At 39.5% G+C, this 16,595-nt stretch overlaps 1 protein-coding gene across 2 annotated transcripts in view; it reads right to left on the minus strand.

The window, feature by feature from the left end:
* Positions 1-14,225, minus strand: part of LOC108549635 (acyl-CoA Delta(11) desaturase) — a 23,316-nt gene extending 9,091 nt beyond the window's left edge. Inside the window, exon 1 of one of the 2 annotated variants that reach the window (XM_017903119.1) lies at positions 13,949-14,225. Coding sequence is in view for 1 of the 2 variants with exons in the window: in XM_017903117.1 (XP_017758606.1) it covers positions 235-242 (8 nt within the window). In the remaining variant the exon portion in view is untranslated. Of the gene's footprint in view, positions 1-234; positions 429-13,948 lie in introns of those variants that run through there. The other variant, XM_017903117.1, reaches the window with a different exon arrangement.
* Between the last annotated feature and the right edge of the window lie 2,370 nt (positions 14,226-16,595).

Raw genomic sequence — 16,595 nt, forward strand, 5'->3', positions numbered from 1 at the left:
CAGCAGGAAATTCTACGAACTGTTGAATTTCTTCAAAAGCGTATACTCGAGTGCACGGAGAGCGATCACGCGATAATAAAATAAAAAGGACTAGTTTAATGTATAATCCAGAGGACGTCGAATAGAAGGCGCGTGGAAAAGCGAGGCAACGAAAGAAGAACGTGAAACGCAGACCAGAAGAGGGTGAAATAGGGTAGAAGGAACGCCCTTCTCCATAGAAAGAAAAATCCCTACCTGCTCATCGGTTCATCGATGTGTCACCTACATTCTAGGTGGCCGTCTGCTCAGCCCCGTGCAAACGTCGTTTCTCGACACGAAACCGTGTAACCATTCCTCCGTCCCGTCAAAACAGGACATCCCGACGAAATCGATAGCACAACTCGTGAAAACAGCGTCCCCGATCAGCCTCGCGAATTCTCCACCACCTGCGACTACCATCGTCCGCAAACTGTCAATCGCGAACCAACTGCCAGCATTACCAAGCTCCCGAGGACTCTCTCTTATTACCATCGACAAGAATCCTGCGTCACGGCGTGAAACTGAAAAATATCTACATCCTACCAGCTCCAGGAGACAGACACACTTCCGGCTCTTGAGGTCTTCACGCGTTTATAATTCTAAAACGTCCTCGAGGCTCGCCACTTTCACTGTTCACGGCTAACAAACGCACAGACATCGACCCGTGGACTCTACCATTCACGGACAACAGCTGCCAGACATCCGTTTGGCAACACCTGTATCCCCTTCTACGGGTCCAGCGACAGCAGGGGGTGGTGGGTAGCAGTGACGGATCGAAAGCATGGAAAATGGCCCCGCGAGAAGGGAAAAAAGGGAATATGTAATCTCGTGGATGCCCGAACGAGGTCGTCTATCGACTGGCGGCTGGATCGCGAGACGCGCGCCCTCCTTGGGACGCAGGCTCGTCCGCGCCGCGTCCCCAAGCGTCCCGACGCCGCCGATTCGCAGGATTCCCCTGCGTTGCGACGCCGCCCGAAACTTCGCGACGAGTCTGTTGATCCGTGCAGAACGTCCGTGGAATCGACTGGAAAAAGACGCGACCCTCGCCTTGACATTAACATTCGGGGGTGTCTTCGGCTGGGCCGCACAGATTTCGGCTAAAGGTAAAGGTTAGGGGTGTGTGCGAGCAGGAGGGAAAACGGGGGTTGCGAAGGTGGCCGAGAGAATGGAGGGGGATGCAGAGAGGTGGATAGGTATGGCAGAGTTCACTGCTGGACTTCATGGGCGATGATGAGGGTGAGGTTGGACAGGGTTAGGATTAGGGGATGAAATGGCCGAGATGGCGCCAGGATTTTTAAAACGTTCCAGAGGCTCTGTTTGCATTGAAAGAAAATTGCTGAGTAGAGGGCAAGGGAGTGAGGGTCTCGCGAAATGGGGTTGGCGAGGGTGGAGGCTAGAACGAAATGTCGGCTCTCTAGGGCGGAGAAGGACGACTCGGTTCGATGAATTGTTGGAATATCGCAGTGAAATCTAGCACCGAGAGATAATCTCGGGTGTAGATCACTGGTGTAAAACACGCGGTTCGTAGATCGGAGATTAAAATTGATTCAACGATATCTAAATTCAAAAATTCTAAATTTCGAATCCTCGAATATCAATAATATTATATTAAAAATTTTTAAACGCAAATTTCTCGTTTTTAGTAAAATCGGAAATTTGAAATTTGGCAAAACTTTTTACCAAAATCTAAATTTTGAAATACATATACACGATTTTTTCCCTTTAACCCTCTTAATATTTTTTACTGGTAGAGTTTTTAGGTGTTAGATTCGCGTACTGCCTAAAACTGCACTTTATACCCCACGTTGCTTGGGAATTTAACATTGTCGACGTGGAATATTTATCACTCTGAACTTACGGACCAATGGCGTATCTATTTCGGACCCAGCAATCGTTTCTCGTATTTTTTTCTTACGTGTTTCAAATATTGCTCGCGTATCACGTGACTACGTGTTGTTAATCGCGTACATGTGTTCCGCTGGTTATCTAATGTAAAATTAAAAGGCCAGAAAATAACTTCGTTATCACAGATAACTTTTGAACCTTTAACCCCTACGAGTTTTCGCTGGATTGGGCGAGAAGTTATTCATTCTTTCTTCGATAAGATAAACACAATCGACTCTCGTTTTATGTAATTTATTATCAATTATTAATGAAGTAATATCAAGAATTACAAATGCTCGTTGAAATGAAAGGTTCCAACGTTCGTCCATCTTATTTATTTTACCGATATGTAATGGATGGCGGATTTTTGTCTGTATTCTCCAAACACGTTTAGAAACAGGTTGTTTATTCTAAGCGTCACATAAGGTTTATTACGTTTAAATTATTCTGCTCGCCTATTCACTATCAGTGTTATTTATGAATCTTGTTAATAAACACGAATCGTAATAAAATATTCATTTCAATACGTGTAAAACGGCGATGTACCTGATTACGTCTCTGAACAAGATGTTTTTACCATTCCATCAATTGATAGCTTTGACAAAAACGAAACTGTGCAGAAATTAAATTTCTCGAACGTCATTATACGTGGTCTGTTTTTCTTCACTGGACATCGAACAAAATGCATTTTGCTAAAACGTCTCTCGGTGAACTTCGCGAACTCGTAACTTTCCGATGAAATTAATAACGATATCGATCGACACTAAGACAATGGAAAGTTTCGTGACGTGTCAGGTGCTCGGGGAACATGTACATATACACCACGGATAGGGAAGAAATATATCCCTTAAAAGAAAAATAAGATCAAATTATACTCCGTACCATTGAGAAAAACCATGGAATCAAAAATTTACAAAATACATTAACCCTTTACTCTCGAGAAGCAACCCTAAGTCAAGACCCTAAGTCGCCATTTAATCAAATTCCGAAGATCGATGTTAATTAATATATCAAATTTAAAAGAACCTAACGATGCTTGGAATGTCGAGATAAAATAATTCCAAATATTAATTTGTATCCAAATCTTTATTTACCATTTTAAAAATATCGTCGACTTTATAGCAGAAAGTCTTCGAATTGCTGTTTTTCCGTAACGAAAAGATCAGCAAATGGGAAAAGGTTAATTAAGCATACAATTACTACGCGATATAATCCTTCACGGATATAATACGTGAAAAAGAATGGAAAAAGAAAAGATCGGAGGAAAAAGAAGAAAATACACGAGAAAATGGTGAAATGGCAAATATTTCACGAGATCATCGTTCCGATTGCGCAACCAGCAGTCATTGCATGAATTACACGCCATCCATCGTCGACAACATGTAACGAGTCACGTCGCGGATTTTTACACTGGAATCTTTCGATACGAAGCTTTACCGCATCGGTATCGACCGGCACGCGAGAATTCAGTAATAAAAAGCTGCAGCTTACGAGACTCGTCGATTTTCGCCATAAAGGCTTGATCGATGAATGATCGACGATCGATAAATATCGTAGTACGTTGAAAAAAAATATCCAAATAGTTACAAAATCGATTAGGCAGGAACAATTAATCCTCGATCATGGATATCATCTATCGCATCTCTTCTTTTCTTTCATTCCAATTTTTCCAAAATTTGTCTTCGTTTAATTAACCGAGGGAAGGAGAGGCATAGACAAAGAGGAGCGAGAGAAGAGATTTAGAAAGCGTTTATCAACTTGTACACGTGCCAGCGTGTACCGATACATTGTCTCTCGAGATACGATCGTTTACGATACGCCGTAGGAAACGCGCTTCTCTCGATACCATTTCGAAACGCACTTATCCGCTGCGTCGAAAGTACACACGCGCTCGGGAAACTCGTTGGCGGTCACAACCGACGTCAGTGCCAAGGCTGCGCGGTTAATGGCTTCCGTAGCTCCATTGATCATTCGCTGAACTTGACCATCGGTTTCATCAACGATAGCATCCGCTGTGCGAATTGTCCGGAATTTTTATAAGCATGTTGCAATAAGATTCGTGATAAGTTTATATCGAGTAGAAGGATGCGAAGCAATGACACCGAATTTGAGGTTATGTAGAGAACGGGGACTCTGCAGTTGCTATCGGCTGTCCGAGGTACGTAAGATATTTAGAAGAAATATTATTTCGACAATATTTCGCCTCGTTTGGGTGGAGAATGATTTGAAAATGTTTAATTATTTGGTTGTCGAATGAAAATATTATTTAATTCATTTATTTCGTTTTTATTTCGACAAACTTCTTGTGTGAAATAATTTTATATTTTGAATAGATGTTAGGTTATGTGGGAAGTACGATTTCGAAGGTACGAATTATTTGTTTATTTGAAAGATTACTCGAAAGTGTTTTTGATTGACCCTAGTTAGACGCCTGGTTACATCAGATGCTTATTTTATTATTTTAATATTGTTTTGTAATTATGATAATAGTAAAGTATAGCGAAATTGCACGGTAAACAGATGCATCGCGTGATTATATAAAGCTAATCGGATTTACGTAATTCACCGAATTGAAGAACCTTTCTATCCTTACGTGCACCGTGCTTCTTCGCGGAATTTTCATGGCCATAATCCTCGGCTTTGAAATGGAAATCTAATTCTTATTTTATCGGTGATGAATTAACCGCCGTCATGCACTAATTTATACAAGATTCGTCAACGAGAAATGTTGATAAAACGGATTCACTAACGAACCAATTCACAGACGAAAAAACAAAATGACCGCATAAATGTCGAATCAGCGAAAAACGCGAGGTTACATTTACGACAAATAATAACAATGGTAAATAACTCCGTATTCAATTTTAATACACAATTACATTGGAAAGTCTTCTATTTGAAAGTTCGGTATGAACTATGTGATTCTATGTCCATACAAAATCCCGTTAAGCTGAAAGTCAGGTTGAAATGCTTGAAAAACGTCATTCTATTAACACAATAGCTATTTTAGGCATCTTTAGCCCAGCTACCGAAGAAATGATCTAAACTATAAGTTTAAGTCGTACGAGCATAAATAATTAGAAAAAGCAGTAGGTCGTGCCGATATTCCAGGATTAATATTATCTTTTTCTAACAAAACAAATTGCACCAGAATGCAATTCCATTAAGTACTATATATCGCGATTTAATAGCAACGCGTGTGATAGCGCAATATGAAGAAAATAAAATTAGAAAAATATATACACGCAACGCGAAAGCAACGAAAATATAACAAGTATCTTTATAGACGGTTAAAAAATAAATACTCCGAGCTATACACGGTGGTACATCGTAACCGACACCACGCATGTTCCGAAAAATACATCATTCATGGGTCAAACCACGGCTGCAAACCGTACATAACCTGCAATTAAAACGGGATACAAAACGGAGGCCGTGTTTTCCAATATCTTACACCGAGAAAAACACAGCACGAATCAAACCGAAATCGTTATTGAAATGTAAAATAGTATATTGCATCGCGAGCACGCCATGGAACGCCGCCAGAACCACTTCGATAATAGCGAGTTGGTGTTTGATAGAGGGTCGCCTAAAATCAGACACGTTGCGACGCCGCTCGAACTACGGCTCAGCTGAGATGGCGTGAGCCAATCGCGTTGCGTGTTGCTGCTCTCGCCACCTGAAACCGACGAATGGTGTCCGTGGAAATACGTACGACTGGTCGCGCAGCACAGTAGAATCGTATCGACGTGTTCCCGCGTCTCGTGGTACTCGCAAACGGTCACGCATCAGTGTAGTTGGCAGAGTCAGTGTGATTCTCTCGAGCGCCATGCGATATGGAAACGGGGAAACGCGAATTTGCCGGGCTAAACGAGCGAGAAAGATGGCTCGAGTTCGAGAAGGGGGAAATGATCTGGCTTCCGTTCGTGGCCAATCGAATCATACCGGAAGGTTGATTTTCGAACGGTGAATGCAGTCATAACGCGCTCTGAATCGCATTGAAAACGCGCTCCAACGCTCAACTTCGCCAGGGTTCCTAACTTTGCGGATAAAACGTTCAGAGAGTTAAAAGATGAATTTCTGAGATTTTTTCTGATACTATTTCTGGACACGAGGTTAGAGTTTAATTAGATCTAGGGAAATTTTGATTGTAAGGATTGTAGTCTTTCTTAGATGATTTAAAAAGCTCGATTTCTTTATTGCTCGAGACAATGGCGTGGAAATTACGTTATATGCTTACGTTGGCAGATACCGAAAACGTTGCTCGCACGTGGACGAAGCTTTATTCGAATTTTCGAGTCGCTATATCACTATATCGTATATATATCTATACATACTAGCGAAGAATGCCTCTAGAAATTTCTCGCAAATTGACGCGAAAATAAAATATAATTGGCTGCACTGTGACTTCATATGCGGCATTAGATCTTATTATACTCGTACTTATTTGCAGTCCGGCAAAGATTTAACTCGCGCGCTCGCTGTATGATACACTTTATCTGATGATGAGCTACAACCACGCAGTGGTTCAGCCACAACCATGAAGAACGCGCCGTTGGATCACGAATGTTCTTCGCTGTTTACCAGACACGTAGAATGGAAAAATAATCGTTCACATGGTGTTTGCGTTAGCATGCAATTTATGTTGACTTTCCACCGATGCAAAAGGGACGCATATCGCAAAACTCGTATCTATACTATCAGAGGTACATTTAAAAATAATCGACATACTTCCGGCTCGACTGATAGTCACGGCAGCTTTGTATGGCACCCAGGTACCGTTAAGAAACGCAATTTTTCGCGAGTAAAAATTGGGTCAGACGCAGGACAGGTACACGATATGCAAAGAGCGAACCTTCAGAAACGCTGATATATGCGCGACTCTTAGTGTACGATTTGTGCAGGTAAGTTATTCTTTACGACACGAAGACACGCAGGGAATCGTGAGCAAGCATGGAGAGCAGCACGTGCCACGCACCGCCCATTCACCGCGAATGTAAAACACGCGAAGAGAATGCTAATTTCACAGGCCTGATTATCCACAATCCTTTTAACCGAGCATCGATACGAAAGGATCGTTTCTGAGTAACTCGAGGACAATAAGGAAAGAAAGTGGGAAAGATATGAGGATAGGGCGTGACTCCATTTCCGTAGCTCAAGCAGTGTAGCAAAATTCGTGTTACTAGGCATACTCCGTCGAATATGTCGGATAATTTTGCGATCTAACAGAAAAATCCGAACAAAACGATCTTATCGCTTATTTCTCGTCTCGCGTTTATTTCTATCGTAAAATAAAATAATTTTTTGACAGAATTGAGGAAAATTGACGATAGTTGCTAGTGCATGTGCACATAGAAAATGTGTCGGATAATCGAGCATTCCGGATAATCAGAATTCTACTGTATCACCGGTTGAAAGGTATCAAGAAAAAATTCCTGAGATTGATTTAAAGTGATCTTAAACTACCCTTTACAAACGACGAGCAATTCCTCTGTCAAGTTTGACCGTGCATTCATCTCGGTGAATAGCCGTGTAATTCACGATTCATCGTTAATTAGCTCGATTACTATAAGCACGCCTTTAGCAGTTTCCTCTTTCGCCCAGTGACGTGACTTCGACCGAAGTTGCGATTTTCATGCGATTTCCATCTAACGAAATTCAAATGGTAATCAGGATGCTAATTATTCCAAACACGTGTTTCGCGAAATTCCTGGGAAACATCTTTAAGTTACTACTCAGCATTCTAAAAATAAATCGCATATCAGCTCAAATATTTAACGTAACAGCTTTGCGAATTACATAGGCATATTTGACATTTTAAATGTTCGGCAAATAAATTTAAGTCCGACTTCAAATACTGAACGGATGTCATCAGCAGCAACAAATGCTCGTGAGCGAATTCCCCTGTCAACGATACTTACACATGTATACTTATAAAATGTATATAAATCCATTGCACTCGGTGCAAGTTTTTCGTCACAGAAAAATAGTAATTCGAAGACTTTCTGCCATTAAGTTGGCCATATTTTTAAAACGATAAAAAAGAAATCGTATACGAATTAAAATGTAGAATTATTTAGTTTGACATTCCACGCATCGTTGGATAATTTCAAATTTACATTAATTAACATCGATCTTTAAAACCCGATTAAATGGCGACTGGAGGTCGCTCTTTTGAGTGCAAAAACTTAATTGCCAATTTGCACATTAAATCGTGTATTTTATATTTCGAACTTTGCCATAACAGAAATAGAAGAGTATTTACTCAAATTTATTACGATTACACCATACAATTACATATTCACGCAATTCATATGAAATAAGCGACAGAATAAGCAAGGTACATTTTTTGAAATCATTTCTTCCGCGTTCCTGGAAACTTTATTGCTCAGTGAAAAGGTTTGAAACGCTTTAATTCCACTATTATATTCGTGAAAGTTTATGTCAATTGTGTCATAAACACGAGCGAGTGTTGTTCTGACAAAGTAAAAATATCACGTAGCAAAATAGGCGATCGAAATTTGAGGTTAAACCATATACGGCGTTGATTAATAATCGATTTGCGGTTGAGGAATAAATACCCAATCAAATGAGAATTATTACACGAATGAAAGCGGATGACATTTGACTTCGATTATATAGCACGAAAAAAAAGAGGGAAATTAAAAGGCAATAGAAACCGATGCGTATTTTCAAACGCGAGCCAAAATATTGAATAAACGCTCCCCACTCGAGTCGAGTCGGCAGCGAGTGCGCATGCGCGGTCACTGATCACGTGCGCGAACGGCTAGAGTGCGCGTGTGGTCAACGCGTCGCGCGAACCGTGAGGGGCACGAGATGCTGCGCGAGAGAGAATCACGAGGCCCCGGTTTGCTTCCTCGTCCGCGTGTTACGTGAGCCAGCGGCTCTCAGCCGCCGGCCGGACATTAATTTGGAAAGTGAAAACCGTTATTACGTCACGGTCCCATTACTCGTCCTTTATGGAAACGCGTCTTAGTCGCAGAGCCTCTCTGAACCTTCTAAGACTACCTACGCTGCGCGTAGCAACGTATACTTGCGTATTCGACAAAATCTGATTATAACCTTCGCATGGAACGATAAACATTCTTCGGAGAAGAAATCCCATATATTGATATTCATATTTCGTGAATTGTTTATGCTATGGCATGTTAACACAGTGCGTATACTGTGTCTAACGACTGTTATTTGAACCCTGTGAATGATAAGATATAAACGTTATTCTCGATATTCGAATTAAAACAGGTTATTGAACAAATAGATGTGGCTAATTTCAAAATGGCGAAATTCGAGTTTAACGAAGTTTACATTCTTTTCTAGATTTATAATACGGGTATCGTATTACACAGATCGACATCGTTCAGTGAAACTTGGATATCGATGAACCACACAGATGAACGTAACGTGATTAGTAATGTATATATATATATATACTGAGCATCTTACGTGGAGCTTCGAGATCGGTTCCACGTGGACTTGGCATACTGTACAGTTAGAGTATGTTTACTTTTCTACGCGTGGCAAAAACTGGTGGTGTGACATCAACATTTCTCATTTTCAAAGTCATAAATGTCGAGTTAGCGAACTTGCCACTCAGTATTCCACGTATACTTGTGATAGTCTCTGGCTGCTATCTTAAACATTTCACCGTTAACTGCGTAATCGCAAGCGATGCGTCGACTTCGGGGGGTTTAAACGTTGCTGGGAATAACTGTAATTTTTCCCGAAAAATATCTAGGGGGCTGCATAAAGGAAAATACTGCTGCAGCTTCGCTCTAAACTCGTTCTTTCGATTCGATTTCGATTTGTTTGTACCATATAACGAACTGGTTTGTGTGTCGAAACGGAAGAGGGACGAGATACAGAGTGCAGCAGAGACTTCCGATCGAACGGTGCAGGAGAAAGGTGTCGCGAGAAAATTCGTGCGTACGAATGCGTAGCGATAGCGCGTACGATTACGTCGTTGTTTAATTACAATTTTAATAATCAAAATTCAAAAATCTTTTAACCGAAACGTTTGAAAATATTTTTTTTCAAATTTGAACATTCCAAAATTCCTTAATTATAAAATACAAAACTTCGAAAATTCAAAAATCGGCAAACTTTTCAACGTAACGATTTAATCGGTTTCCAAAGTACCAAAATTACGTAATCGTCTCAAATTGAGTATCCAATTTACTTGACCAGCGATAATCACATGTCGGTGAATTATCGAGAGGAATAAACTAGATACTAGATACTTACGCATCTGTTAACACTGCTTACCCGAGCTTTTCGAATAAACGAATTTTTTCCCTAGAAACTAGGGGAAAAATTGTCAGGGCGTGGAAATGAAAAGGAAAACCTATTCTTTCTTTTCCACCGGGAATACGTACACACATGCAACATCTACGCGACACGGGCACATGTTCGTCTAATAAAGAATCGTATTCACGGACAAACTGGTTCTTCGTGTACAATCATAGTTCGTTGAAAGAAGACCGGTGAAAAAAGTATCGTGTCCGAATCTTCTTGCAGAGAATTTTAAATTCCAAGACAGGGAGAAGATTAATAAGAGAAATAGTCCAATACGAGTATCATATAATTAACGCTCAAGGCTAGTGCACTCGTATAGGTAAATATTTGCGTATTATCCCGACCATGTTCAGGAAGTACTCGTTAACGCGACAATTTACAGCGATATACTTTTGATACCACGTATAATCGCGATTTAACAGGGCGATCCCGATATTTCTCCCTCATGGAAGCTCGTGGAAAAATGTAGCGTAACCGTGAGATTAGGACAGCGTAATCGTATTATCGATTTAAACCACTGCCATGGCAGCTCTGGCATCATTACCAACGGTCGTACAGAGGAAATCGAGCGTAATAACGAATTAAGCGCGTTCGCGATTAGTCGCCATATTGCACGAGATTTTTAATACAATTTGTCTAGTTTAGATAGAAATGGCGCGGATTAAATTCTCGGGAAACGATGATTAATAACGTCTGCCGTATAACACGTAGGTACATAAAACATAATAATCGCACTATCAAATTGAACATCGATCGCAGCGTGTTAATCGAACCACACGTAGGTCACACGAGACGATTACATCGGTTCATCTTCGTGTTCGTGTTTGCTTTCGATAATTTTTCATTTGTTTATTTACTGATATTCACCGATATCGATAGCCTATACCCGTATCACAGCTGTACGTTTTGTAACGCTAATTTCGATTATCCGAACAGTTAACGGACAGTTACACCGGAAGGAAAGCGTTTTCCATTTAAATTTATTTTTCGAAAATGATTGGCATTATCTGGCGATAAGGTGAACTTTGGTAAAGAAATATCTACGGTATCGGAGATAGTATAAAGTAATTTTACGATTTTATAGGCGAACGGGTAAATTAAGATCATTCGTAACTAGGCGGGCTCGAAGTGAACAAGGTTGAATGAGTTATAGGGGCCCCTGAGGCCTATATAGGTGTATACTCTTAATTATTCGTGATACACGTTTAAACTTTGATGTAATGAACACCGGTGCAAAAAACAGACTGCATGAATCATGATAAAACGCGTAAAAACGTGAATTTACTATTGCAATAAACAGTGTCTACTATTATATAATTAATTTCCTTTATTCAAATTCTTTCATGACTCGAGGATAAGTGAAACGAAGCTTTCCATCAATCGGATGACGTATAAACGATTAATCAGAATAAATAAGAATAAATAAAAATAAATTATTGCGACGATATTTAAAAATTATTCGTATGCGAATTATTTTTTTTAATTAATCCGAAGGAACGAATAATTATGCCAACAAAATCATAGTATCCCCGGGGTACAAATTTATAAACGAACAAAACGTTCGATCCATTTTTATGCACCAAAGTGCACCTATCGACTGACTTTTTAACGCGTAAAAGTATTTTCCACTGTCGGATGCGCAGCGCGGAGCAGCTGGATCAAACCGGTGCCACTAATCGACCCTAATCGAATCGACGTTTCCGGTGGCCGATTACACCCTCGCATTTGATCGCAGATGAAATTGCAAACGATGCGCCACGAATGCTTTAATCGGCGAAAAATCCAGTTATTATTTCCAGCTCGGCCGCGGACGAATTTCTATTTTCAAAAAATCTGCAATTTCGATACTTCCATTTCCACAGAGCGAAGAATTTTTATCCTTCCCATCTTTAGAAAGCGAACAATTCCGTTGTTTCCATTTTCAGAAAGCGGCCAATCCTCATATGCAGCTTCGAATATTCTAAGAGCGAGTAAAAAGCGATAATAAAGATTTTATGGACGAACATAAATTTCGAGAGCGTGAATTTACCGAGGACGTGAAATAAAGTCTGTTTTAAGACGATGGTACAGTATTGTGGCAACATGTCGGTCAATTTCTCTCGATCTGCAAGCCCGGTAACGGTGTATCGAGAGAAATAGTTGGCCACTGGAGAGCAGAAACTCGAACGGACATAAGATCTGCCCATGGCAATGTCCAACTTCTGCCAACACAACGAGCAAGTTCTGGAAATGTGTCCGAATAGTTCAACAGGTGCGACATTGTCGAAATGCTGACCGCTGATCGCAGCGCCACCTTCGAAAACGCTTGTAAATAATGTCAGGATCGTACTGCGAATCAAACTGGAATGGGGGGTACAAAAAGTCTTTCGAGAAAATTTGCTTACCGAGAGATCGAAACGAAAGTGAAAATTAAGTGAAAAGTATCGTCAGTCTATATTTTGCCTACTAGTTTAATTTTTGCCATCCGTGCAATTCGCGTCGTTTAAGTCTATGGTTTAAAGCGATTTAATACGCTGCTGCTGGGCTCTCGGAATATGCAACGAATTTAACATCGTAATGTAACGCAATTGCTGATTGTCTGTGGTCAGTTCAACTATTAATCATAATATTTTAGTTACAAGAATTCATACGCACACGCTCTATTCCTGTAACTATTATCTATATTATCTAGGCGATAATATAAAAATTGCGAATTATCTTTCCTGGAAAAGTCCACGCGTGTTGATGACGACATTAAGGATTGAAATGTTTGAAATAAAAATTATTTAGAATTAAAAGCACTTAGGGTAAAATAAATAAAAGATTCTTGTGAAAATAATAAATACGAATACAAAAGTTTCGAACACGATCGGTAATTCGAAAGAAGGTAAAACAGACTATGAATAAGAATATATAAAAGAACGAAGGTAACTATTTTTACTTGTCGCGAATCTTGTTATCGTTTCTCGAATGAACTCACAAGCGAATGTTCGTGTGACCGTAGTTACGCGTTCGTGACGCTAGCAACGTTACCTACACACGTATACACACTGTGTATAATCGTGTTACCGACAGTCGTCAAATATTTTTTTTAGGTTATATCGTTTCAAAAACTGTTCGTTGCTTCGATTGATTTCGAACCGGCCAAGTTTCGTTGCAAATCGAATGCTTGCACGAGAACAAAATGGTACTCCACTTACTTTTCACATCTAGGTTCTGTCTCGTTTCGGTATTCGAATTGAAAAATTGCAAAATTCTCGAGAACGAGAATTCTCTATCGTCCGCACGATGTGTACGCACGTGAAACAGAAACTCGGTATTGCAAACCAGGTGAAATTAAAATGAACGGTCTGTTACTTAACACGGCTTCAGGTCGTCCGTTAATTCTAGTCGGCCATCGAAACGCATGGTCGCGTACGGAACATTAAACACGTCGTTACATCATCTCAGATACTAATAAGTCCCAAACGATTCGAGAGATCACGCGGGGCTATGATGATCGAGTGTACACCGGAGAATAAAGAAACAGATCAAATTATTTGAAACTTTCATTTATTCTCCGCTGCAGAGCATCGAGGAGAAAGTAGACTTTGTCAAAAAATGATTTCGTCTTTAATTACCGATCTGTAATTTCGTCTTGTGTTAATTTCAAAACCGTTCATTGCACTGAATGAGATTACGTAAAAACTAATAACGACAGCACAGTCACACAAGAACATATGAACAGTGTAATAGTAAGAAAAATAAAACGTACCTTAATTTGTATCCCTGTTGAACTTTCCGCCGGTTAACCTTTTTCGTTCAACTAGGTTGACGAATGTTAATGTCTCACGCCGTATGTATTTCGATGCTGCTTCGTGCACAATGTCCAACAGTCGCGATTTTATATGAAATAATTACAATCACACGAAATTCGTCTCCCTCTAATCGCCGAAATTGTTCCTCTAGTATTCTGTATCACGGCGGGCTTCCCTCTCACGAAACTCAACGATCTGACATCAAACGAAGACTGAAACACCGGCACCACGCGGCAAGAGCTAAATAGGATTGTCGACGAACACAAGCATGACGACAAGCATGGTCGACACTAGGGGGAAACAATAGTGGCGCCGTTACGCGGCGTCCTCCTGCGTTGATCCTGCGACATTGGTTGCGTGCATACGTGATTCTTTACCGAATGAAACACGTCGGTCACAACAGTTTTTTCTGTGTCAACTTGTACCAGAGATTGAGAAATGATCGAAAATGTTTTCGTTTCTTTTGTGTTTTTGCTAGAAAAATGAATTTCGAAGAGATTTTGTGTACCACGCGTCTTACCATGTCAGACGTGTAGGTAAGAAAGTGTACAATGGAAGCTTTTTATATCGATCGAAAATATTGTATTCTTTTTTTCTATAACAGTGTTTGTAAATTACTGTTCGTATGATTAATCCTGTATTAAGACGTTAATACATGAAATCGCTAATTAAAGGAGCTTCGTCATGTCACTACTCGGAATTCGTTATTCCAGTAAAAAATTTCTGATATCGCTTTAGGAAAATCTTTTGCCCTGTTCTCTTTTTTAAACCTGTTGAAAATTTGTTGAAAGTGCCTTATTACATAGAACTAGATTTAACTTTTTTAATCTTCGTGAGGTTATGTAACAGCATATATTTTTACATATCTAATATATCGATAAACTAATGATAGTAAAGAAATGTTTTTATGGAAAATTTATTTTATCTTTTTTTTCGAGGTACTACTTAAAATCAGTTGATGTGTATAATTTTGCTTGCGTGGTGTATAATATTTGAAGAATCTGCAAATTCTGAGAAGTTGAGCGTTCTCTTCGGTCGGTCAAGTAGAGTGCGAATTACCATAATTTACTTTTTTATATTACAATACCTAATATACGTTGTATTCGTTTATAAATATCGTTATACAATTTACAACGTATCTGGATTATGCCATACGACATATATACACGCGAAATATACCAATACAAAATATAAGTAAATATAAATAATGTCTATTAACATCAGTTGATACCATGATCGCTATATTTCATTCGGGAAACGATCGGGATGTTTACTCGGTATAAGCTATATGGCAATTTTATTATAAAAACGTATGATATGTCGATATTATATAATTTATATTGCATACGATTGCAAAATTTGCATACGACATAGTCGTATGTACATTTGTAAATATATCTTTTTTAGCATTGATTAAAAATGCACACACGAGACACGACTATATTTGTTGATCAGTTCGAGGAAAGAGAAGATAATGGCGGGAATGTGTCGATATTTAAATGAAAGATTGACGTGAAACTCGAATTGAATTTGATAGTTGTTGATCCTTTGGGTTTATCGTTCGTTACTCATTCTCTCTCGCCGTGGCATCATGAAATTAATCTAAAGTCCAAAGTTCGCAATGTGATCACACGAATGATGTAACATCTCACGGATATGGCGGATCTGACGGATCGGTGAATTGCTGCTTGTACTTTGAGATCGCGTTAACATACATCCTTTTCTAACAAGTGGATGATCGTGCAATAGCTCTCGTAGAACGTTATTGAAAAATTCGACCATTATTAACAACGAATTGTTAGTATTTGTATTAAATCTGTCTCATTAAATCATCGAGGACTGAAGTAGTTGGACGTAATTAACGTGTAAGGAAAATGATTTCAGATCTCCTTGCTGAAAATACGCAATTAATTCCAATAAGATCGATATTAATATTTATTCAAATAAATTCAGAAATATTTATCAACTTTCATGATACCACGTTTGTGTATTTGCATCGATTTCATTTCGAACTGTACATGTATGTAATATGTAACGTAGTACACATGTGCAGTATTTTCTTTGCAACAAATAAAAATTGACTCAGACAGATTGTTCCTTACACTCGATACATTATTCTTTCAAAACGGTGAATTTATTATTTGCCATGTACTATACACTCAAATACATATCTACTGTTAACTCAACAGCGCATGGATTACGAATAATCCTGCAAGTAAGTGCGAGCAATCGGGGCCAGGCAAACAATGTCCTCGAGGATGAATTTGGACAAACTTTCAGCTATGTCATGTAAAAATCTTTCACCAGGGGATTACATCACCGAAAAGTTTTTTGTCTTTCGTTCGATCGATCTATTCGTTCTGACATGTTCGATTTGCATTCCATACGCCGCTGTATTTCAAGCAATACAACATTCAAATATGGCGAGTGATGTCGTGGGAACGTGATACTGTCACGTGATTTTTAATTTTTAACACGAGAATATGCCTACACGTGCACGACAGTGTCTAACGATTCACGAGTATCGTAAAATTCACTCGTGAGGTGCAAAGGTTTAATTTCCAGCCGGAAACGGGGAAAGTATATGCTCCGATTTCCATCAAG

This window comes from Eufriesea mexicana, unplaced genomic scaffold (assembly GCF_001483705.2).
Source record: "Eufriesea mexicana isolate 0111107269 unplaced genomic scaffold, ASM148370v2 scaffold2119, whole genome shotgun sequence".
Taxonomy (NCBI): Eukaryota; Metazoa; Arthropoda; class Insecta; order Hymenoptera; family Apidae; genus Eufriesea; species Eufriesea mexicana.